At 43.3% G+C, this 26,096-nt stretch overlaps 1 protein-coding gene across 7 annotated transcripts in view; it reads right to left on the bottom strand.

The window, feature by feature from the left end:
- The window catches only part of cmah (cytidine monophospho-N-acetylneuraminic acid hydroxylase), a 130,863-nt gene that overhangs the window by 98,770 nt on the left and 5,997 nt on the right, over positions 1-26,096 (bottom strand). For 4 of the 7 annotated variants that reach the window (XM_078947916.1, XM_078947919.1, XM_078947915.1 and 1 more), the window contains 3 exons: positions 8,911-9,118; positions 8,754-8,845; positions 3,619-3,728 (listed from right to left, as the gene is read on the bottom strand). In XM_078947916.1, the coding sequence (XP_078804042.1) occupies positions 3,619-3,728; positions 8,754-8,845; positions 8,911-9,118 (410 nt within the window). Of the gene's footprint in view, positions 1-3,618; positions 3,729-8,753; positions 8,846-8,910; positions 9,119-24,467; positions 24,494-24,963; positions 25,047-26,096 lie in introns of those variants that run through there. The other 3 variants (XM_078947917.1, XM_078947918.1, XM_078947920.1) reach the window with 3 other exon arrangements.

Genomic DNA, 26,096 nt, shown 5'->3' with positions numbered 1-26,096 from the left:
GTCTTTTCTCCAGAATATCGACAAGGTTTTCTCGTTGCTTGTTTTGAGCTTGGAATCTTCAGAAGTCTTCCATTAGCTCCAAGATCGGAGTTAGCCTAGCATTTAATTGTTCCATAAAGGGATGCAACGCACCTTTATGTCATCAAGAGAGTAATCAAAAGAGAAATTGATGTATCTACATGTGCAACTGTAACTGAATGTACTCCTAGCAGGGCACTGAACTTTGACAGTGGGAGTACTGGGTTTGGGAAAATAAAGACATAAGGTACGGGGTGAGAGTTTATAAGATTTTTCTTCTTGTTAGTTATGTAATTATCACATGCTTTCACACTATAATCACCATAATATGATAGTCTCAGTTCTATTTTTTAGTAAGAAAACAATTACCTGAAAAGTTCTGATTAAACAAGAATATGATGTTCCTAAATGCTTGATTGAATGACCACTTCTTTGTTATCAACCCCGGCCACCAATAAAACCAGACCAGATAAACTCGCAACGCAGAACTCCTCTGTGACAGTTCCCGCTGTCACAGACCGATTTTCCTTCTGAAGAAGTCTAGCAAAAGTTCTCATCTCCTGTGTGGTTCTTCTCTTTATTAAGGAAAAAGTCATAACCCTGACACTTCTTCTCACTCCATTTTGGATTTTTGTTGTTTAAATAATTTTGTCTTATTTGTTCTACATGCACTTATCTTAAAATTAAGATCTTTGAACCTGAACTTCATTCATCAACTCTTCAAAGTATTCTTTCTGTTACACTGCTGACACCTGTCAGTACATTACCATCCCTGTCCTTAATCACCTTAGCCTGCTGCATGTCCTTCCCATCTCTGTCTCTGCATTGCTAGTCTGTATACCTCAGTCGCTCCCTCTTTACTACCCAACCTAGCATACAAGTCATCATTAGCCCCTTGTTTGGCCTTTTACTTGACAATGCATCTTGACAATGCATCTTCCTAAACCACTGTCTACGTTTCTCAGTCCTCCTCATTCCACCATCAAGTCTCCTTATCAACTGTCTCTGATGACACACCAAGTACACTCTTACCCATCTCCCTGATCACATTGGCTGTAGTTATCCATTCATCTGGGAGTTTCTCCTGACCACCCAGAGCCTCTTACAACTGCTTCTTAAAAGTCATGTAACAATCTTCCTTTTTCAGATTCCACCAGTTTTTCCTCTTCTCTGCCTTTTCCCCTTTCTTTCTTCATCGTCTTCATCACCAGAGTCATCCACCACACCACCATCCTCGGCTGTCTGGAAACACTCACCAACCACTACTTTGCAGTCTCTGATCTCCTTCAGATTACACGGTCTGCACAAGATGCAGTCTATCTGTGTGCTTCTATCTCCACTCTTATAGGTCAACTGATGTTCATGCCTCTTCTCAAAGAACAAATTCAATGCTAAATCAACCACCATCTTGAAATCTGCACCAGTGACAACTGTCTCACTTTTAGTGATGCTCACCATCACTTGGTCCAACCAGATTTTCTCCTCCTCCAGCTCACATCCTGAGCATTCATGCTCACTGCTTTTTTCGCAAGACTTCTGGAATTTGGAACACAAGATTTGGACACCACTACAAATTGGGAAACACCCTTATATAGTGCAGTTCAGGAGAGTAGGTAGGGAGTTTTGAAAATATGATTGACTATGGCCTGCACATGGCGCTTGAGCTCAACTCTGTTGCACTTCTCAGTTTCAACACTAGATGGAGTCGGTCACAGAAAGGTGTTTCTCCACTAGACAAAATGAAGCAAAGAAGAATATTTACCACGAGTCACCAGAAATGGCAGCAAAGAAGAAACGCAAGACAGAAAGTGAGTGTACAAGATTTCAAACAGGGTGGGAAAATGAATATTTCTTTAAGGAAATCAACGGAAAGTGTGTCTGTTTGATTTGCACTGAAGATGTTGGCGTGATGAAAGAGTATAATGTCCGTCGGCACTATGAGACCAAGCATCAGAGCAGCTACGCTTCGTACACAGGTGCCGAACGAGCACAGAAATTCAAGCAAATGCCAGCTGGCCTGCAACCTCAAGAACAGTTTTTTGTCCCATCGTGGTGAGTCAACACACGCCGTCCATCCAGGCCTGCTTTACTATTTTCCTCGTGTAATTAGCAGCGTTACACGAGGGGTTGCCGCTTGCCTGTCTCTCCTAATAATGGCCTTCACGTCTCCCCATAGGCTTCATAAGAGCAACAGGCTTAGGAAGTAAAGGAAGCTCCTATGAGCTGTCTCCGTCTGACACCTACAAAGATGCTGTTCGCAAGGCCATGATTGCATGCTTCACAGAGATAGTGAACCTAAAAGGTGAAGAAAATGCATTCTGAACTGTGAAAAAGTATTCCCTTTATGTAAAAAATAACTTCTTTTGTTTTTGGAATTTTTTTTGTTCATAGCTGCATATTTTGTCACAGAGCGTAATTGTAAAATGAAGCTTTTTAAATTGTGTGCGTTTAATGTTAAAATTGTCCTCTTTGGTCACGCATAAGCCCTTTTTTGTCTACTTTTCTGAGAAAACAGTCGACTCTTTTGTAGCCACAAAAGCATTTAAATTAGGGAAATGACATTATGATTAAATTCTGTGTCAAAACCATATTTTTCCCTTAACACTGTAAAGTCCTATTTCCTATTTCCTCAGGAAATGTCATTCAGAAATGTGTTGTTATTTTTGTTTTTATATTAAGGACACGCCAGCTGTAAGTCATGTGACTGATGGTACCTGGGACTGATTTGATAAAGATGACCAAAGTAAGGGGGGGGGGGGGTAGCGCATCCTGTCGTGACGGGGGAAAACTTCAGGGAGTCTACATGAGACCTGAGGAGAAAAAGAAAAAAGAAGCGCATCTAACGCCCGAGGCATCGGATTCCATTTTGGGGATTTATTTCTGTTTGGACTCGCTTGGACAATCAACCCTTGGGTGAGAGGATTCCTTTTTTTCGTTTGGATGTCATTTCATTGTGGAGAATGCCTACGTGTCGGGAGTGGGAGTGACGTAAACTCTGAACGGAAGACGCTACAGCACGGACATTAACGGGACATTTAACGAAAACAAATCGGTTGTGAGACACTGAGCATTATTATGCTATTTGGGTTTTTTCTGTTGTTTTGGTTTACTTGTGTTACATAAAATAATCTAAAAAACAGAGTAATTTCTGCTGTGTATATATATCAATTGAAAGAATCTAATTACCCTAAAAACGTAATGAGCACTATAAATAAATAGATGATCATTACACTTTATAAACTACAAAATCGTGCGCTCTGTCAGTCAACCACACTAAGGGCTACGTATGTAAAGATCTTCTGGCTTCAGCTGCTCAATAAACCCGTTATGAACTGCCTGGTAGGAATGAGGTTTCATTGTCTGAGTGAATGTTTCATTTTGATGTGTGCTTGTTTTATGTGGCACAGATCAGCATCACTGCTCCCACTGAGAGCAATGTTCTTCACATTATAGGTGAGTTAGAAATACACAGTAATCATGTGCCAACGTGTCACCTCTTGTGTGCGGCCCGGACCTTTGCTCATTTTTCTGTATTTGGCCCTCACCAAAAAAATTTGGACACCCCTGCTCTAGAGGGAACATGAGAATCTAAGTACAAACTTTGACTTCTCCCTCCTGGAGCTCCTCCATCTCCCTGGGATCAGTGAGCCAGGGGTCGGGTGGGCTGAGCTCCACCAGCTGAACACCTCCATCCTCCAAGGACTCCACATCTAAAAGGCCAGAACATAGGGAGCTTTGTTAGATCACACAGGTTTGTTAAATTTACTAAAGTGGCGGTGTGTTGTTTATAAATTCTTCTGGTTCCCTTTTTAAGTTTCCAGACTTGTACAAATAGAAATTCCATAACATAAACCGTTTGGATTGGCTACTGAGTAAAAAAGTTTGGTAATGATTTAGAATGAGATTCCTCGCCAAACTACTTATAAGACACAAACAAGCATTAGTAATTTGGTATTTAGCTGCTTATGAAGACATTCATTAACATTTGTTAAAGCATCAAATATTTCTTAGCATTTGCAATGTTCTACAAATGACGTTTAAGTTAATAATATATGTACTAATTATGTCCTTGTTGACAGTTTGGGTGTTTTGCAGCCCCCTAAACTAAAGTGTGATCAAACAGGGGTTAATCCTCACAAGTCATTTAAAATTGCTTGTGAGGGATTAAGCATCTTAACCCTTGTGCTATCCTATGGGGTCAAGATGGCCATTGACGTGTTCTCCCTACCGTGACAAAGGTGGATAAAGGTGGAAAGATTTCATGAAATCCATGGACACCAGTGAAGATCACAAATCATTGAAGAAAAAAGGTTCTGAGCTCTGTCTAGTGGGTCTAGATGACCCATCTCCCAAGGTTACATGCCATGAGGCCCAGACTTGTGGATACAAAGTAAGGCAGTAGCACAAACAGCCTTCTCCAAGGACCCACAATAGATAAAGCTTATGTGCCAGTCCTACACTTAACCGACAAAGCCATCCGACCACTCAAGTTATCTTACTTTATGCAACCCCTTTACCCCTTTTTCAACCCTGTTGCCCTCATTTCAACCCTGCTGCCACAACAAACTGGACTGGGCTAACAACACAGATGCTCTGTACAGGAAGGGCCAAAGTCACCTTTACCCGCTAAGGAGACTGAGGTCCTTTGGGGTGAGCAGACAGCTGCTCAGGGCTTTCTATGACCCTGTGGTGGCCTCAGTAGTCTTTATGGAGTTGTGTGCTGGGCAGTAGAGGGGGCAGTACAGGGGGCAGTAGGCAGTACAGGTAGAGATAGGAGGAGGCTTAACAAACTGGTTAAGAAGGCCGGCTCTGTCCTGGGCTGCACACTGGAGTCCATGGAGGAGGTGGTGGCCAGGAGGATTTTGGCTAAGCTAACATTCATCATGGATAACCCCTCCCACCCCCTGCACCAAACTGTAGAAGCGCTGACCAGCTCCTTCAGCACCGGACTGTTACCCCCACAGGGGAGTAAAGAGCTACTGCAGGTTTTTCCTCCCCACAGCCATCAGACTGTACAACACGGTGCTGAAGTGACACTCTACGGCCCAACGGGTGTTTTTAATTCAATCATTTATTTACTCATTTTCGCAGTTGCTTTTTTTCCATTTGTTTAAAATGTTTGTACTGTTAATCCTGAAAAAACTGGTCACTTTACTAGTCACTTCACTTCACTGGTCACTTTACTTTTTTGAATGTCACTTTTGCTGTTTTTTAATGTCTGTTTTTTTAAGCCGCAGACAAAAAGATTTCCTCATCCTGGGATTATTAAAGCAATGTAATCTAATCTAATCTAATCTAATCTAATCTAATCTAATCTAATCTAATCTAAATGCTGGTAGCAGGGCTAATAACAGGGCTGGTAACTGGGTTGGAATGAGGGCTGGTAACAGGGTTGGGAACAGAGCTGGTAACAGGGCTGGCAACAAGGGTGGTAACAGGATTGGGAAAACGCATGGTAATAGGGCTGATAACAGGGCTGGTAACTGGGCTGGGAGCAGGGTTGGGAACAGGGCTGGTAACAGGGCTGGTAACAGGGCTGGTAACAGGGCTGGTAACAGGGTTGGGAACAGCTCTGGTAACAGGGCTGGTAACCGGGCTGCTAACTGGGCTGGTAACAGGGTTGGGAACAGGTCTGGTTACAGGGCTGGTAACAGGACTGGTAACTGGGTTGGTAACAGGGCTGGTAAAAAGGCTGGAAACAGAGTTTTTAACTAGGTTGGAAGCAGGGTTGGTAACCGGGCTGGTAACAAGGTTGGTAACGGTGTTGGTAACAGGGTTGGGAACAGAGCTGGTAACAGTGCTGGCAACAAGGGTGCTAACAGGATTGGGAAGAGGCCTGGTAACATGGCTGGTAACAGGGTTGGGAACAGGTCTGGTAACGGGGCTGGTAACAGGGCCGGTAACCGGGTTAGTAACAGGGTTGGTAAAACGGTTGGTAACAGGGCAGGTAACAAGGCTGGAAACAGAGTTTGTAACTGGGTTGGGAGCAGGGTTGGGAACAGGTCTGGTAACAGGGCTGGTAACAGGGCTGGTATCCGGGCTAGTAACCGGGCTGGTAACAGGGTTGGGAACAGGGTTGGGAACAGGTCTGGTTTCAGGGTTGGTAACCGGGCTGGTAACAAGGTTGGTAACGGGGCTAGTAACGGGGTTGGGAACAGAGCTGGTAACAGGGCTGGCAACAAGGGTGGTCTGACGGTGTGGCACCGTCAGATGACGAGGGGGACACACCGTGTTTTATTGTTTGTGTATTTATGTGTTTTATGTTTTAAACCTTACTACCTGTGGTGCCACCTGGACAATAATTGAGAGCAACGCCCAACAGGCGTTGCTTAGAGTTCAAAAGGGAGCACCACAGGTAGTGAAAGGAGGAGTGACGGAGGTGCCATGCGCTGTGTGGCCCAGCGTGGAGAAACTGTGGTTCTGAATAAAGAACGACCCTCCTCACTTTGGCTCCTCTGCATCCTTTCTCGGCGGGACCATGCCACATATGGTGTCAGAAGTGGGATCGCAGAGGGGGCCACAAAAAGGTGAGGACACAGAGGCGGTGAGAAAGACCTCCAGGCACAGCTCCTCCGTCGAGGAGTCCATCTGAGGTAGAGGGGGTGGATCCGAGTGGCCTTAGCGGTGCTTCAGGCCTGGCCAGGGGCCCGGAAAGAGACCTACGGCGTCCAACTCGGCGCCCATGACGAGCTGTGGACCACGCAGACAGCAAGGGCGGACTGCCGGAGCACGGAGACGGCCGGAGGCGGGACGGGCGCACCGCCCGGATTCACTGCTGCCTACGCAGGCATTGGAGGCCTGCGCGGAGAGGGACAGGGGGCGGACCGACGTCTACCGGCCGTCAGCGGAGTCAGCGATGTTGCGCCTCCGGCAGAGGCGCAACATCTCGCCTGGAACTTGCTGTCGGCGGCTCCGATCAGCTAGGGTGCCGTCCGGAAGGAGACCAGCGGGGGCGTGTGGCCGATGGAAGGGCCTTTGACGGGGCTGGGAACGACCGGAGCGGGCACCGAGGAGCGGATCGGAGGGGTCGCCGTCGTGAAGCAGCAGCGGCCCGTGCAACCATCCGACGCGAGGACGTGTGTCTGGCGGATCGGCGTGGGGCATGTGCGGCGGCGGACTGCTGAATGGATTGCCGCACATCGTCAATCCCTCAGAGGAGGGGGATTGTGTGACGGTGTGGCACCGTCAGATGACGAGGGGGACACACACCGTTTTTTATTGTTTGTGTATTTAATGTATTTTATGTTTAAAGCTCATTCCTGTGAGGTTACCTGCCAGGTAATGAAGAGCAACGCCCAAGGGGAGGGGCTTATCATTTAAAGGGGGTGCGTCACAGGAAGAAAAATGAGGAGCGACGGAGGTGACGCGTGCTGGTACGGCCCTGCATGAAGCAACTTTGTCCTGAATAAAGACAGAACCTCCTCACGGAGGAGTCCCGCCGAGAAAGGATGCAGAGGAGCCAAAGTGAGGAGGGTCGTTCTTTATTCAGAACCACAGTTTCTCCACGCGTGGCCACACAGCGCATGGCACTTCCGTCACTCCTCCTTTCACTACCTGTGGTGCTCCCTTTTGAACTCTAAGCCACGCCTGTTGGGCGTTGCTCTCAATTATTGTCCAGGTGGCACCACAGGTAGTAAGGTTTAAAACATAAAACACATAAATACACAAACAATAAAACACGGTGTGTGTCCCCCTCGTCATCTGACGGTGCCACACCGTCACAGGTGGTAACAGTGTTGGGAACAGGTCTGGTAACGGGGCTGGTAACAGGGTTGGTAACCGGGTTAGTAACAGGGTTAGTAACAGGGTTGGTAAAAGGGTTGGTAACAGGGCTGGTAACCGGGTTAGTAACAGGGTTGGTAAAAGGGTTGGTAAAAGGGTTGGTAAAAGGGTTGGTAACAGGGCAGGTAACAAGGCTGGAAACAGAGTTTGTAACTGGGTTGGGAGCAGAGTTAGGAACAGGTCTGGTAACAGGGCTGGTAACCGGGCTAGTAAGAGTGTTGGTAACAGGCCTGGTAACCGGGCTGGTTACAGGGCTGGTAACAGGGCTGGTATCTGGGTTGGTAACAGGGTTGATAATCGGGCTGAACAAAGTGTTGTGAACACCAAATAAATTATACAGTAAAATTTGTACCAGTGATCTGTTAACTGAGCTGATCCAGCTTTGATAGTATTGTACGTATTACTGATGAAAATACTTTCTTATAAATTCAAGCTTTTGCTCCATTGGCAACATGCTCTTCTTTTTTTTCTGAAGTCATTGTTTTGAATGCAAATCACTGTAAAGCAATAAACAGTCAAGTGTCATGGTGACATCATGTGGATCCTGGGACACAAGCAGAAGACTGGGAAATAATGACCAATAGGAGGTCAGCTTTTATGGCAGTACATTAAAAAATAGGCTTTAGTATGAATCTTAAAATTATTCATGTGTTTTGGACCATTTGTATCTAGAGGAACCACTGGTATCTTTAGATCTTGGTGTGAGGCCACAGTGCTGACCACCACTTTTCAAAACACCATTTAAGGAAGATGGCATTGGTTATATGAAGACCCACAGATGCTAACATTTTATACAAGTTGTATAAAACATAAAACAGAGAGAGCTAACACTACCTGTTTTTTTTTCCTACCTGCTTTAAGAAAATGCAAATACACTTGAGAATTAAAAAATCTATCAACCATCAGGTGCTGAATTACCTATCTCCGAGCAAGCAGCCCCCTCTGAAGCTTACCCAGTTCATCCTGCAGGAAGCTGTCAGGAGGGTTCACGTACTTCATGGTGGACAGGTCCAGTTTCCAGTTGTGCTTGGTGCATTTGACAGTCCTGTGAAGCCATTGCCCTGTGAGCTGCAGCACAAACTCAAACACATACTCTCACTGCGGGCTCACCTGCCCCCCATGTCCTCCATGTCCTGGATGAAGAGTCCCCCCTGGTGCTTGCAGAGGTTCTTGCAGGCCTTGAGCCCATCCTTGCTCTTGAAAATGATGTAGCAGGAACCCTCCGGGCTCTTCCTGAAGTTGACTCCGTCTGTGAGCACATCCACAGCTTCTCTGTCCAGCAACAACACCACCTTTGCTTTCTGAGCAGACATTTCACCTGGGGGACAAGAAGGGAATGAAAGATAAAAAAGACCCGGACGGGAGTCCAGAAAAATGTCTTTTTAATGAGTTGGACAATTAATCTCATCCTAGATCATTACATACTATCGCAGTAACTCATCTCTGGGTAGTGGGGCGAGTGGGTAGGTAGGTATACAAATCAGGTAGGTAGGAATCAATCAGTAAAGGAGTTTGGTAGTGACGCACCTTTGCACATCGTCACTGTCATCCTCCTGCCATCCTCAAGTTTATTAAACTGTTTAGCTCATGAAAGTCTCTTTGCACAGTTATTCTCAGCTAATAGGTTTAGTTATTTCCTGGTGCATAGTTTTATTTTTATTTTTGATGTGAATGTTTCAGATATCCTGTAAATACCCTACCCTATCTTTATTTAATTTTACTTAACCTTTAACCTTCTGCCATTTAGAGCGAACAGAAAGTAAGAATCTCATTGTTCTGGGAAACCAGTTTCCTTACTGTACATATGACAATGAACTCCTTAGAATCCTTTGAAAGATGGGTTCGTGAGCAGTTCCTGGTCCTGAACCAGGGTCTGCTCTGGTGAGATCAGACCACAAATATGCTCTGGATTAACGAAGAAACCAACTCTGTTTCACTTTAAGAAAACCAGATTTGTCTGCTTTTAATATAGCCCGATGTGGATGCTGGTCTCTGTGTTTTCCTGTGAAGGGCCAGAAACTGTTCAAGTTGTTGTTGTTTCTATGGCAGCCGGGATAAGCTCCAGCAGCCGTTTGGCCCAAATAAGTGTCTTGTAGCTGTTTTAAAATGTTTTTCTTTTGTGAATTTGGATTATTATTTAATTTTGTGTCATTGCTGACCTCTTATGGTAACTAAAAAAATGACTGTTCATGCACTCTTCATGTGTTGGGTCATAGCGAGGATCGTAGGGCAGCATTAGCGCTTCAAGGAAAGAAGGCAGAGAATGAGTTGAAAGAAGATGGAACTGAGCAAAGTCTTAAAAAGTGGATAAGCACCTCCTTAAAATGGGATCAGAGGACACAACGTAGTATTATTTTGTTTTATTATATTCTACATTTATATGTAAATATATATTCTTAAAGGTGTAATTTATTTTTTCTTTCTTTTGTTTTTCACAGTGGTTTGTTTGGTTACGTGAAAATAAAACAACCAAAAGATCAGCAGTCGGCTGTTTCTGACCAAAATAAAGAACTGAAGGAGCAGTTATAGTTGAAAGAAAAAAGAAGATATCACTATAGCCAGTTTTGGTAGTAATGCCGTTTAAGTGTAACTGCGTTACTAGACGTTAAGTAATGGAGTTATCTAACTAATTACTTTTATCCCTGCTACAATGCCGTTATAGTTACTCAAGCGTGGCGCGTTACTTCGAGTTTACTGATGTGGTTTAATCAGCTTCAAGTGATTCTTTTTCCCCTTCCAATCCAAAGGACGTGTCAGTGACAAAGGCAGCATTTTCAACACTATCATTCTTAATTGTTTTTTTTTTTTTTTTTACTTGTCCTGTCCAACAGCTGAGCGGCAGATGAGAGCTGAAGGCCTCTTGTGTTGGAAATATTTTACTTTTACAATAGGGGTTATGAATCTGGACAGCAGCCAGCAGGACCGCCACAGGGGCCCCCAAAACCAGAGGGCAGGAGGTATAGGATGACCGGGAGCTGCGCCGCCACGTCCCAGAGCCAGGGAAGGAGTGATCCCAGCCCCAGATGCAGATGGGAGCGCATCCAGCGCAGCACGAGTTATGAAAATGATAGATGGTAACGCTCCTTCTGTACCGCAGAAACAGATCCACAGAAGACGCCGTAGCCGTGGCTCTCCACTCCACGCTGAACCACCTGGAGAAGCAGCAGCAGGGCTACGTCCGGATGCTCTTTGTGGATTACAGTTCTGCTTTCAACACAATAATCCCGGAGAGACTCACTCTTGCACCCCCCCCCCCCCCACATGCAATTGGATTAACAACTTCCTCAGAAACCGATCACAGACTGTCAGACTCGGCCCCCACCTCTCCTGCACCCGCACACTGAGCATTGCCGCCCCACAGGGCTGTGTGCTTAGCCCCCTGCTGTACTGCCTCAATACGCATGACTGGTATCCAGCCCACAACAACAACTGCATCATCAAGTTTGCCGACGACACCATGGTGGTCAGACTCATTCCCGGGGGGAGGAGTCTGCCTACAGAGAGGAGGTCCTGAAGGTGACAACCTGGTCCTCAGAGATCAACCTCACCCTGAACAGCAACAAAACCAGGGAGATGATCATCGATTTCAGGAAGTGCTGACCCAGCCCCCCCTCCAGCATGTAGAGAGGGTCCACACCTTTGGCATCACCATCTCTGCTGACCTCTCCTGGACAGCCAACACCACAGCCACCATAAAGAAGGCTCAGCAGCGTCTGCACTTCCTGAGGGTCCTCAGGAAGAACAACGTCAGCACCAACCTGCTGCTGACCTTCTACCATCATCCATCCAGATCTGCTCACATCCTGCACAACAGTTTGGTTCTGCAGCTGCAGAGAGTCGTAGAGACGGCTCAGACTATCATTAGGCGCCCTCTCCCCACCCTGACTGACATCTACTCTGCATGCTGCGTCTCTAGGGCTCAGAACATTATCAAGGACAGTTGACACCCCGGCTCAGACCTGTTCAACCTGCTGCCCTCTGGGAGGCGCTACAGAGGCATCAGAAGCAAAACGAACAGACTAAAAAACAGCTTCTTTCCCAAGGCAATCACCATCCTCAATTCTAAAATGCACAGATAAAATCTGCAATAGCACATTCATATGTACTTGTTTATATATATGTTTGTATGTATATATGCTTATCCATACGTCTGTCCACTTAAGTGTCTAACGTCAACACTCTACCTCATTGCCACCTCTTGCACATCTGACATGTTTGCACACAATTTTCCTACGCAATTTTGGACACTCTGTATCACAGTTTAAATTTGTTCACTTGTACATGTACATAATGATTCATTTAATATTATCTTTCGTTTTTTTATTCTTGCATTGAAATGGTGATGCTTCAATTTCATTGTACAAAGGAAAATGACAATAAAAGCAAATCTATTTATCTATCTGTATCGATGGCGCTCATGGCACACAAAGTGACGGTGAAACCGTAAAGACATGGGACGATAGCTTGAAGGACTAGTTTAGAAGGATTATGTTGGCTAAGTTCATGTTAGGTGGCATTGATTGGCTCTCATTAATAGATGTGACCGTTTCATAAAACGTTGGTGCCAGTTGTTCCCAGAATTCTTTATAAAACTCTGCAGGAAAGCCGTCAGGCCCTGGTGCTTTACCATTAGGCATAAGTAACAGAGCTTCATGAAGTTCAGACAACGAGAGCGGAGAATCTAAGTTTGTGATTTGATCCTCATTTAGCCTGGGTAGGTTTACATTATTAAGAAATGTGTCAATCCTTCGCTCTGACGGATTGATCTGTGATGTGTACAAGTTTTGATAAAAGTCTTTAATTTTGACCGGATCATGGGTGACATTTCCTGTTTGGTCCATAATAGAGGTGATTGTTGATTTTTCTTTATTAATTTTAAGCTAATTAGCTAGAAATTTGCCGGATTTATTAGAGTTTTCAAATCTTTCAAGTCGTAGCCTTTGTATTTAAAATTGTGTTTGATTATTGATGATGTCATTTAACTGCAGCTTTAATTTTTTCAGATCTCCCAGGATGTGTTCCTGTGCAGAAGCAGTCTCCAGGGTTTTGATTTTATTTTCTAGTTATAATAAATCTGCTCTCTCTTTGTGTTTTTTATTAGTTGAGTAAGAAATTATTTTCCCTCTCATGACTGCTTTTGCTGTTTCCAAAGGAAAACATGGTGAGATGTCAGGAGTATTGTTGAATTCCAAGAAGGGTTCCCACTCTTTTTTAAAGAATTCAATAAATTCCTGGTCTTTTAACGGAGACGTATTAAACCTCCAGGTTGTACCTGCGGGTGTGGATATTTCCCTAGAAATATTTACAGAAACTGGTGCATGATCACTGATTCAAATTCAAATTAATTTTATTCATAAAGCACCTTTTGTCACGGGGTGGGGAGGCTCGAGAGCCGGTAGGACCCAGACGCAGAGACGGGAGGCCAACGGGTTCAGGACAAGAGGGTTTATTAAACAAACAAAAAGCGCTGCAGAGCAGGATGACCAAACAAAAACGAAAACTTACTGTGACGTGACGAGAAACATGGAACAAGGACGCTAAGACCAGAGGACGTGAAACACATGACCAGAAGTTAACACCATGACAAAAGCTAATGGACCAGCACAGGAGGAAGGCAGAGACAAGACTTAAATACAGACAGGGCAGACAAGACACAGGTGAACACGATTAGGGCAGATGGGGACCAAAGGAAGTAAAGCTCAAGAAACAAGACAAGACAGGAAACCTTTCAAAATAAAACAGGAAACAGAACCAAACAAGACAGAACAAGAACTAAAACGAAAAACAAGACACAACAAACTCAAACTATGACACCTTTCATGTCAAACAGACAGTTCAAGGTGCTTTCCATAAAAAACAAACAAGAATACAATAAAAACAAACCCCACATATGAAATAAAATCATTAAATAAGCCCCTCATAATAAAACACACAAAAACAAGCACAAGTAAAAGAGAAATGCAGTGGCGATTCTACACTAACTTACTCCCTGGGCAAGTAACCCCCCCAGCGCCCCCCCCCCCCCCCCCCCCCCCCGCACACATACAAAATTTGACAACATCCTGTTGTGTTCCCTATCTTCTATTTAGCCATGTTTCTGGACTCGTATTACAGGGGGGTCAAACTCAGTCACACAGGGGCTTAAGTTAAAAACACGCTTAAGGCTTTGGGCCGAAGAAGATAATCATTTACCGAACACACTAAAGCTAAACTTTTAACCTTTTAAACTGAACTTTTTGAATATAAATATGAATAAAAACAGGAACATTAATCCAGAATAACTCAAGTTAAACCTTAAATAACTTGTAATATTTTACTCTCCATAGAAATATATTCTTATTATTCTATTATTATTCTATATTATTAAATATATTCTTATTTATTCTACCCCTGTGGTTAGGGGGTCGTAAAGAATACTACCAACGTATTCCCTGCGTGTCGTAAAAGGCGACTAAAAGGGACGGAGCGAGAGGACTGGGAATCCTCTCCCCTGTAACTACATTCCTAACTACGGACAGGGCAGAGTTGGGAAGGGGAGATTACCTTCCCAAACCCTTAAGATTGGGTCGTTGAATGTGCGGGGGTGTAGTACGGACGGAAGGAAAAGAGATCTGATTGGAAGGATGTTTGGAAGGAGGGGAATGAGCGTGTTAGCACTGAGTGAGACAAAGATGAAAGGGAAGGGTGAGTGTGTGTTTGGAAGTGTGAGTGGGAGAATGTCTGGTGTAGAGAGCGGGAGAGCAAGAGAAGGTGTGGCTTTGCTGGTGAGCTGTGAGGTGAGACAATGTGTGGTTGAATGGAAGGAGGTTTCACCAAGACTGATGTGGGTGAAAGTGAAATTTCTGAAGGAGTTGTGGGCGTTCATGAGTTCATATGGTCCTGGCAGTGAGAGGAATGAAGAGGAGAGAGTGACCTTCTGGAACGACTTGGATGAGTGCTTGCAAGGATTTGGAGCAAATGTGAATGTAGTGCTGATGGGAGATCTGAATGCTAGAGTGGGTGATGAGAAAATTGAGGGTGTTGTTGGCGTGCATGGTGTTCCTGGAAAGAATGATAATGGTGAGAATGTGCACTGAAAGAGAGATGGTGATTGGGAATACATGGTTCAGAAAGAAAGAGATCCATAAGTATACGTGGGTGAGGCAGAATCGTGGAAGTGTGATTGATAAAGCACTGATGGATTGTGTGGTGGTTTCAAAAGTTGCATGTAGTAGATTGCTGGATGTAAGTGTGAGGAGTGGAGAGAGTGGAGGTATGTCTGATCACTGTCTGGTGGAAGGAAGGTTGCGTGTGGGTATGCCATGGGTGAGATCGAGAAAGAGTGGGGAGGCAAGAAAAGTTCTGAGAGTGAGTGTTTTGAAGAACAGAGAGAAAATGTGTGCGTATCAGAGGGAATTAGGTGGCAAATGGAATATGGTGAAGGAGCAAATGGTTGTTGGAGAGGAGGAAGAATGGCAACAGTTCAAGAGTGCAGTGGTTGGAAGTGCAGAGGAAGTGTGTGGTGTGAAACGTGTTGGGGGTGGTCTAAGAAAGGGAAGTATATGGTGGTGCGAGGATGTAAGGTTGGCTGTAGTTGAGAAGAAATGTGCGTACGAAGTATGGCTGCAGAGAAAGGACAGGGAGTCATATGAGTGTTATAAGGAGAAGAAAAGGGATGCTAAAAGAGCTGTGCGTGAGGCAAGAGCGGCTGCGGACGAAAGGTGGGGCAGAAAGTTGACTGATAATTTTCGAGAGAACAAGAAAATGTTTTGGAAGGAGGTGAAAAAGGTGCAAAAGGGAGTGTCAGGGAGGGAGGAGAAAGTAAAAACAGAAGATGGAAGGATGTTGAATGAGGGGAATGCAGTAAGAAAAATATGGGCAGAGTTTTTCGAGAGGCTGCTGAATGTGGAGGAAGATCGGGATGTTGTGATTGGGATGGATGGAAGGGAAAGTAGACTGAATGTATTAGAAGAGTTGAATGAAGCGTTGATCAGGGGAGAGGAAGTTGAGACAGCTGTGGGAAAGTTGAAGTAGGAAAAGCTGCAGGTGTGGATGGGTGTGCTGTGGAATACCTGAAGTGTGGTGGAGCGATCCTGATTGAGTGGTTAGTGAGATTGTTGAATGTGTGTTTTGCAAATGGGCAGGTGCCGCTTGATTGGATGAGTGCATGTGTGGTTCCCCTGTACAAGGGTAAGGGTGATAAGTATGAATGTGGTAGTTTTAGGGGTATTAGTCAGTTGAGTGTTGTAGGCAAAGTGTATGGGAGAGTGCTGATTAATAGGGTAGTGGAGGGAACTGAGTGCATGATTGGTGAAGAGCAGTGTGGTTTCAGGAGAGGTAGAGGGTGTGTGGATCAGGTGTTTGTTGTGAGACAGGTGTGTGAAAAGTTCTTGGCTAAGGGGAGGGAGGTGTTTTGGGCATTCATGGATTTAGAGAAGGCGTATGATAGGATTGATAGAGAGGCGTTGTGGGTTGTGTTGAGTATGTATGGTATTGATGGTAGATTGTTGGAAGGTGTAAAGAGTTTTTATAAAAACAGTAGAGTGTGTGTGAGAATGGGAAATAGCATGAGTGAGTGGTTTCCTGTGAGGGTTGGTCTGCGTCAGGGATGCGTGATGTCTCCGTGGTTGTTTAACGTGTATATGGATGGTGTGGTAAAAGAGGTGAATGAAAGGGTGTCGGGTCCGGGTGTGAGCATGATAAATACCGACGGCAGCGAATGGAGTGTGAATCAGTTGCTGTTTGCAGATGATACTGCACTAGTGGCTGACTCAGAAGAGAACTTGGCACGTCTGGTTGAGGAGTTTGGAAGGGTGTGCGACAGAAGGAAGTTGAGAGTGAATGTGGAAAAGAGCAAGGTGATGAGGTGTACGAGGTTAAAGGGTGAACGTAGATTGAATGTGGCATTAAATGGGGAGTGTTGGAAGAGGTAGAGTTTTTTCAGTATTTGGGGTCATGTGTCTGTGTGGATGGTGGAATAGGGGGAGAGGTAGAGTTTAGAATCCACGAAGTACGAAAAATATGGGGGGGAATGAACAGAGTGTTTGAATGTAGGTCGCTGGGAAAGGATGCGAAAAGGAGATTGTATGAGGGTGTGGTGGTGCCTGCAGCGTTATATGGGGCTGAAACATGGAGTCTGAAAGTGGCGGAAAAGAGGAAGCTGAATGTAGTTGAGATGAGATGTTTGAGGAGTATGTGTGGTGTGACGCGTATGGATCGAGTGAGAAATGAAGTTATCCGAGAGAGAACTGGTGTGATGCGGGAGTTGGCTTATAGAGCAGAGCAAAAGGCACTGGGATGGTCTGGACATGTTGAAAGAATGGGAAGGGAGCGATTGGTGAAAAGGGTATATGAATCTGATGTGAGTGGAGTGAGAATGAGAGGAAGACCGCGAATGGGATGGACGGAGGGTGTAAGGAGAGCGTTAAATGCAAGAGGGATGACTGTGGTGCAGAGGAGAGAGGCTGCTCAGGACAGGGATGGGTGGAGAGAGTTTGTGTATGAATGAATGTAGGGGTGTGGTAGAGGTCTGGTCTTGGGATGAAGCGGCAAGGGGAAACCAGCCTTGGCTGAGGCCCTGCTGTGGAGGTGCCCACACTGGAGTGTGCAGCTGACCCTGGTGCAGTGTGGTGTGGCTTAGACCAGGCCTCAGACCAGTCACACGCACATACACACACATGCACTCACACACTGAAGGAGGAGGGTTTGGGGAAGAGACAGAGGGAGCTAAAATTGTGTGCCTTGTCTAGGCTACCCCACCTTGGTGGGACACAGCCTTGGTAAATAAATAAAATAAATAAAATAGAAATATATTCTGTCAAAATTATACAAATATGAACATGCTGCAGGACAAAACAAAGAAAGCCTGGAAATAATAATAAGAAATTACAAATCAAATAATTCCGTTTTTTTTGCTCTATTATCATTTTTTGGAGCATTTTTTTAGAGCTGGACTCCTGCTTCATTTTTAGCAATAATTTCTTAATGTGTGACGTCCTGTGTGTGTCTTTGTGAAACACATCAGAGGGATTAGATCTAAAAAATAAAACTTATTGTGATTAATATGTTTAGGTCTTATAAAACATTAAAGACTAAATCTTAGAACTCATCAGTGGGATTACTCCAAAAATATTTGGCATTTCCCTAAATTTGTGCAACACCAACAGTAGAAATCCTCCAAAAAAACTCAATCCATTAAAAATGGTCTGCGCTCACCCCCCTCCCCCTCCCCTTCCCTCTGAACACGCGGCTCCGTCTCTATGACGGGAGGCGCAGCTGCGGCCCAGAGTTGATTGTCAGATAGAAAAAGACTCCCAATCACCTGTTAGTGTGATTCAGCCAGCCACCGGCAAGTTGCGCCCCCCTCTCGAGTTTTTTGACTTATGTTCCAAAGGCTACCGCAAAGAGGTGTGGCCGCAAGCGTCTTGCAGCAGAGGGCGGTGGTCACGTGCGCATCGGGTCTGCTGTGTCGGAGCAAGGAATTGTGGGAAATAATCCCCATTGCCTGCTTTTGTCGAAATTGGGTTGAGCACGGGTGTTTGTTCTGCCTAACTCCTTTTCATGTGCCTGTTTTACGTTGTTTTACTCTGAGTTATTTCATCTTTTTTTTTTTGTGCACCATAAGTGTGAAGAGGAAATAGGATGAAGACATTCTTATGAGTCTGATGTGTCTCAATAAAAGCGTAAAGTGTCGGCAGCTGAGGCAATTTCAAATTAAAAGCTCCAAGCTTCCTCTATGAATACTGTAGCACGTTATGTGTAACGCTACGGGCACGGCAAATGCCGCCCTCTAAGGAGTGCCGCCCTGGGCGACTGCCCACATCGCCCATGTCAAAAACCGCCACTGGAGAAATGACAGCGCTTAAGAAAAGAGAACCCAGAAGGCGCCGTCCGCCCTGTCCTCCTGTTGGCCGGGGTGTCAGCATCTATGCAACACAAGCACAACTCATCCCCAGCACCCAACGCCCCAGAGACCCCCAACCCCCAGGCCCAGAGCACCAAACATAGGCACACCAGGCCCGGCAGCCCGGGGAGTCAGAACAAGAGATGTCAGAGGACAAGCATGGCCAGAATCTCTGGGAGGCCGAACACTATCACCCCGGCCAAGGGTGAGAAAACACTCGTAAACAGTCTAAAATGTAAAAGTAATAAAATAAGAAAGTTAAAATATAAAAAAAGGTAAAATATGCAAATATTAATTAAAATAAAATAAGATAAGATGATTTAGTGCCTAAAAAAGTCTAAAATATAAATTAGAATAAGTTAAGATATAAAAGGACTAAAAGACATTAAACAAATAAATATTTGATAAAATAGCATATAAAATATAAGAGTAAAGATACCGCATATTAGATCTAATTAAAAGCTAAGTTAAACAGATGAGTCTTTAGTTTCTTTTTAGAAACCTCAACAGAGGATGAGGTCCTCACATCCTCAGGCAGGCTGTTCCACAGACGAGGCCCATAGTTTCTATACGAGGACTCGCCATGGATTTTTGTATTGACTCTAGGGACCCTCAGCAGGCCGAGCCTGAGGATCTAAGGGCTCTGGGAGGTTCATAGGCTAAAAGCAAGTCTGATATAAAAGAAGGACCAAGGCCATGGACAGTCTTAAAAACTATTAAAAGAATCTTAAAATCAATTCTGAAGCCGATAGGGAGCCAGTGCAAAGATTTTAAGATCGGTGTAATGTGCTCCCTCTTCCTAGTTCTCGTTAAAAGGCGTGCAGCAGAGTTCTGGACTAGCTGCAGGCGGTTGATAGTGGTTTTCTTTACACCAGAAAAGAGGGCATTACAGTCATCTATTCTTGATGTAATAAAAGGATAAATTAAGATTTCAGCACTGGCTCTAGAGAGAAAGGGTCTCATTCGGGCGATATTTCTGAGATGGTAAAATGCAGTCTTGGTTACTTGATTGACGTGTTTTTCAAAGCTGAGATCTGCATCTAAAATCACACCGAGGTTCCTTACTGTATAACATATTTTCATAAAGCGGGTTGACAGATAAAATTGGACCCTATCTCTCTCAGCTTCAGAACCGATAACCAAGACTTCAGTCTTGTCCTGATTGAGCTGCAAAAAGTTCTCTCCCATCCACATTTTAATGTCTAAAATACAGCTTAAAAGGCTATCCAGGGGTCCAGTGTCATCAGGAGACACAGCTACAAATAGTTGAGTGTCGTCAGCATAGCTATGAAAGTTAATGCCGTGTGTCCTGATGACATCACCAAGTGGAAGCATGTAAAGATTAAAAAGTGTGGGACCCAGGATGGAGCCTTGAGACACCCCACAAGTCCGCTTGTGCCTTCCAGATGAGAAATCATTTAAATTAACAATAAAATCTCTATCTGTGAGGTAAGATTTAAACCAACTAAAAGCTGTCCCGGTAATTCCAACCATGTTGTGGAGTCTTTTTAAAAGGACAGAGTGGTCAACTGTGTCAAAGGCTGCACTCAGGTCCAGTAAGACTAAAACAGATACTTTCTTCATGTCAGCATTGGACCTGAGATCATTTAAGACCCTGACAAGTTCCATCTATGTTGAGTGATGAGATATAAAACCAGATTGAAACTTTTCTAAAATGTTATTTTCATTAATAAAATCATTCAGTTGAGTAAAAACAAACTTTTCTAAAATTTTACTTAAAAATTACAGGTTGGATACCGGCCGGTAGTTGTTTAGATTGGATATATCTAAACCACTCTTCTTCAGACTGGGTCTTACTATAGCAGTTTTTAGGGATGATGGGAAGACTCCAGTCTGAAGAGAGCAATTCAAGATATTTAGTAATTCTTCCTCACATGATGTGAAAACTGACTTAAAAAGTGAGGTGAGGATGGGATCAAGAGAACACGTTGTTGTTTTTATTTGAGACATCACTTCTCTGAGTGCTGCAGCGTCAATCAAGACAAAACTGTCGAGCGTTTTCTCACTGATAGGAGGACAAGTGATTCCTCCCCTGTAGGATAGATGATCTAATGTTATCTATCTTAGTGGTGAAGTGGACTAAAAAAATCATGATAATGATCATGATAATGATTGGATGAATGTTGGAACTTTTAGTTTCTATTAACCCTTGTGCTATCTTAGATGAACCCCCCCCCCCTTCCATTGAGGTGTTCTCCCTACCATGACAAAGGTGGATAAAGGTGGAAAGATTTCATGTAATCCATGGACACCAGTGAAGATCACAAATCATTGAAGAAAAAAGGTTCAGAGCTCTGTCTAGTGGGTCTAGACCAGTGTTTTTCAACCTTTTTTGAGCCACGGCACACTTTAACCCTGACAAAAATCCCGCGGCACACCAGCATCCAAAAAAAAAAAAAAAGCAGAAATTCATGGTGTATTGATCGACCGCCCCCCCCCCCCCCCCCGCGCGCAATCTCACGTGGATTTTTGTGATAATTGTGGCAGAAAAAGCAAGAAGTTGCGGCTGTTTTTTTCTAAGAGATGAACCACCAGCTAAAGACGAGCTTTAGCTGGTATTTTTGTTAGAACTTAGCGACTTTATCAGCAGAATTAAGAACAAGGAAGTGAAGACTTTAACCACTTCTGATTGGTCAGACTGATGACATGTGATTAAGCCTTCAAGAATGATTGGCGGAGACAGTTAAAGGGGCGGGACTTTTCCTTACACAGTTATAGCTGCAGCTGAATCGCGGTACCGTGATTCTTATCAAAATGTCTTTAATAGAATTAAATAAACACAAATAAAAAGTAATTTTAAGATCTTTTATATTCCTAACTACTCAGTGTTTTATCAGGGCCTGTTTGGATGAACACAGAGCTGAAATCCTGGAGATGAAAAATGTTTTTAGATCAGTGAATGAGGGCAATTTCTCCACGGCGCACTTGACCATCTCCCACGGCACACTAGTGTGCCACGGCACACTGGTTGAAAAACACTGGTCTAGATGACCCACTCCCAATGGTAAAGTGCCTAGGATAGCACAAGGGTTACAAGAGATTTACTGACTAATAAATAATATAGACGGGAGTGTGAATGATGAACTGGAGAAAAGAAGTTGAACCCTTTAGTGTTTGGGGGACATGAGCGCCAAGCGTCGCAGAGACCCAGATCTTTCATGTGCTGCTCAGTGGGTTTTTTTATAAAACCATTTCTTTTTAAAACTACTTTTTCATAATTTTTATTTATATTCTGTGTTTTACTGTAAAGCACTTTGTCATATTTATCTTGCAAGGTGCCATACAAATAAAGTTTATTATTATTATTATTACTGATGTTTCCTGAAATCATCGCAGGCTGCAGGATCTGGGAGTTTCTGTAGCTTATCAGTGCTAACGGTCAGGATATAGATATTACTGTGTGATGACAAATATGAGGGGAATGGGTTTAATGTCGCCGCACCCTTTTCTGAGAATCCCTGCTGCATCTGAGCTCAGAGACAGCCAGTACACAAAGTCCACACATGCATGCTCACATAGATATGCTGTTTGCGTAGGCGTGTGGGATGAAGCGCTGACTGCGCCGAATCATCCCGATCCACTTTACATTGGTTTGGTTTGATATATTTTTTTAAAACTTTTTTTTTGCTTTCCAAAAATATTGTTGTGTTTGCAACACAAATGTTTTCACATTCGTTGTGTCTCATCTTGCTTTCTCCCTATCCTTGATTTTGTGTTGATAGGTTTTGGTTTAGCTTGTCAAAGCTGCCTTTCATGGCAGCCTGCTTGGGCCTCCGGAAAATCGGTATACTCTGTTTTTATGTATTTACTATGTAATCGCTTTATGCTCTTTTATCATGTAAGTGATGTGTGTAGGTGAAGGGTGTTGTACAGTTTGTAGCTCTGTGGCCCAGAACAAATATCCTCTTGTAGGACAATAAAGTTTACCTTACCTTACAGAACTTCCAGATTTTTTTTGTCTTTTTTTATTTTTATCAAGGCAATAATTTAAAAAAAGATCCCCTGATTTTATGCTTGGTTTTACTTTTACCCTCTCTGGTTAATGGGGAACAGCAAGCCTTTGAAATCGGTCACAGAGAGAACACAAATGCGGTGAACACATTTGTCATCTTCTCTTCTCTCACACTTGAGCTTGTACACGCTGGAGGAGGCAGATCAGAGAGCTTGTGCAATGCGCATGTGCTACTGGGCCATTCTGACATCACATAAGCTCATTAGTTCAAACTGAGCATCTTTGCTACAGTTTGATTGGCAGCAATTTAAAAGGAGAAGTACTTAGAAATGCAAAAATGCTATTTTTATTACATTTGTTCTCTCTCATAAGAAAAATGCCACATGTAAATGTCAAAAACTCAATAAACGTGATTTATATCAGGGGGGAACTATAATGACGGAGCTTTCGCCGGTCATGGCTAAATAACACAGTTTGATCTGCCATGAATTATTGACTGTTCCTCGTGGATCAGCTGATCCTGATGTGGAGAAAAGCACCTTTTTTACTTTTTGTGTGTAAAGTGTGTCGATGCAAAGCTCTTTCTCTGTGGACATATCAGCCAATTCACTGCTACTGTAAACTCTTCACTGAATAGAATAGAATGCCTTTATTGTCACTGTGCACATGTACAATTTGCATCATACGCATATACAGTGAAATGAAAATCAGGGTGACACTTCCTTCTGTTTCAAAATTTGTTTGAATTTTGTAATTTGCATCAACAGTTGGAGAGTTAAAATCAAAAGAATGTAAACTAAAGCTAAAGCTCCGGTGTTAAAGGCTTAATAAACTATTTAATGTTTCCACATCCATGCATCACTGCCTCGTCTCTCAAGGTTTTTATTATTGCACTGGTTTTTGGTTAAACTGGGTTTTTGAAAAAGATTTATTAAAGTTTCATAAGGTCTGTGAAAACAATGCTTCAAGTCTTGTTTCTCGACATCAGTTTACCCTAACCGCAAGTAATTTTTAGCTGTTTTGTTCGGGTATAGTTTACTCAAAAAGTGGGCTAATATTTACTTTTGCTTGACTTAAATTGAGTATTTTTTAGCTGTTCCATTGAGATGTTTTTTAATCCAAATTTTGCAAAAAATTTGATCAATTAGTAATAATCGTTGCAAATAGTACATCAGATTTTTTGGGCAATATCTTTTCCTGAGAATCAATGGTGCTGCTCTTCACCTGTCTGAACAGGGGTAAGACTTTAATGAACTTCATCAGTAAAAACGGCCTGAGAGTGCAGAATAAACGGAGAAAAGAGTCTGATGGGCTCAGTTTTCACTCAGAGAGCAGAGGAAGTGCAGACGAAGTGCAGAGGAAGTGCAGGACAGTTTCTCAGGTCTCTGCGTCTAGCTTTTTTACAGGATATGATGTCTCACCACAATGCCCTAACTATTTATCGCTTTGTTTTATAGTGAAAGCTTTCTTTTCTCCAAAGCTTTCGCCTTTTCTCACAGTTGAAACAGAGAATTTTGTTTTTAGTCTGTCTTGTCTGGATAAATAAAGAATGCAAATAAATAAATCTCTGACTGGAACAGTTTTTTAAACTTATCAGAAATTACGCGCACCTCTTTGTCCATCAGTAGTGGGCTCCAGGTGCAAAGGATGTAGGGGGGCGCGCACGAACCAGGATGGACTTTCTGATCTTTGTTGTTTTAGAATTTTGTGCGGTTTAGTCCCTGCATGCGCGTGCGTGTATTCCATCAACAGATGAGTTTTTGGGGTTTTTTTTAAAGCAAAAGCAGGAAAATTAAAATGGACAAATCTTACCTGACAATGATTTTCTGTTGTTTCCTCTGCGGGGGGGAGACAAGAGTGTGAGTCAAAGTCCACCGGCTGAACTAAGGACAGTGGGCGGGGTCACATACCACCCGTGGATGCATAGATTTGGGCGTGTGCATATATAGTCCCTGATTAGGTGCAGGAAAGTACTCTTACTGTTTCATTCAGAAGGTCAAAGAAGTTTTTTCTAAGTTCAGGAGAAGTTTATGGCTTAGTGTTTAGCAGTTTCTTAATGACTTGGTTCGATCACTAGTGAAGTCCAAATTACATCAAATAATCACTCAAGGCAAAAACATTTTAAAGATCACAACAACAAAGAAACAAAACAAACATAAAAAAACAGCATTACATTTTAGAAAACAATACAAAATTTCATAAACCACAACGTAAAAACCAAAATTGACAAAAACATTTTGGAAAACCTGTTGGGTTAAAACAACCGGCAACATCATAACAATTCAAAAAGGAAAACAGACTAAGGTACCTTTACGAGGAGAGCAACCAGTGATTTTACCCAGTAAACAATCTTTCTCCACTCTGGCGCAAATTCTGCTGCTCTTCCCTTTTATTAAGTTATTTTGGGTTTTCCCTAATTTACATATGCGCTGAGCTCTAAGGAGGGGAAACAGAACACAGCTGCAGCGCTATCAGAAAACATGAATTGCGACATGTCTTTCTTTTCTCAGCCCTCCCACATCATCTTCAGAAGTGCAAAGCCTTTTCTCAGAAAACTAACACAGAGCGTCCTTCGATTCATTCTAGACACAGCTAACACGCAAGTTACAGGAAGATGCTGGAAAGACGCAAAGATAAACGTTTTCTCCCAAGGGTTTCACCTCCACCTTCCAGTGAAACATAGTTGGACATAGATGGACACAGACACTTCTGCAAACATGATCATATCACCTATGTATCAACCCAGTCTCATCCTAAAATGTGTAGTAGCCTGTGGACAAACGTGGCTACTACACATTTTAGGATGAGACTGGGTTGTATATATAGCTAGGTGATGCATAAAAAAGCAAATATGAGATAACTTATTTACATTATTCCAACAAAACCAAAGTTGTTTCCAAAAACCAAAATGAAGAACAGACCCTTTATTATTTTATTGCATGCTGAAAATGCATAGATGGATCATTTAGGACAACTCATCGTTTTTCTTGATCACCGATTTCACTCATTTCTGATTGACTGTTTTATGTTTCAGTAGTTTTTAGGATTGTAATGTTTTATTGTTTTTTTGCCCCGGTGTCTTAATGTCTTTTAATTGTTCTAATGTTTTAGTTTTCTAAAGTTCTGATGTGTCTGGAAGTTGGAACCTGTTTGATGTATACACTTTATTTATCATTTATCATTCTAGCTGCTGTTTTAAATATTGCTTTCTGAACTCTGACTTATGCAATGAAGACTGCTGTGTTGGGAAATTTTGTTTTTTCCTTTATTCTCCACATGCCACTTGGAGGAAGAAGTTCTTGGGAAAGCGAGGGTAGTTTGGAATACAGATTGATAAGAAACTGTGAACCAAGACTCCCGTTTGCAGCAAAAAGTTTTAAACGATTGTATTGTTGACTGCTGACCTCGCACCTGTTAGATTTCTGTAACCAGTGCAACCAA

Source organism: Oryzias latipes, chromosome 5, assembly GCF_053564925.1.
Source record: "Oryzias latipes strain Hd-rR chromosome 5, Olatipes_Hd-rR_3.1".
Taxonomy (NCBI): Eukaryota; Metazoa; Chordata; class Actinopteri; order Beloniformes; family Adrianichthyidae; genus Oryzias; species Oryzias latipes.
Note: the sequence above shows the minus strand (reverse complement) of the source record. Positions and strands in the feature narration are given on the sequence as shown.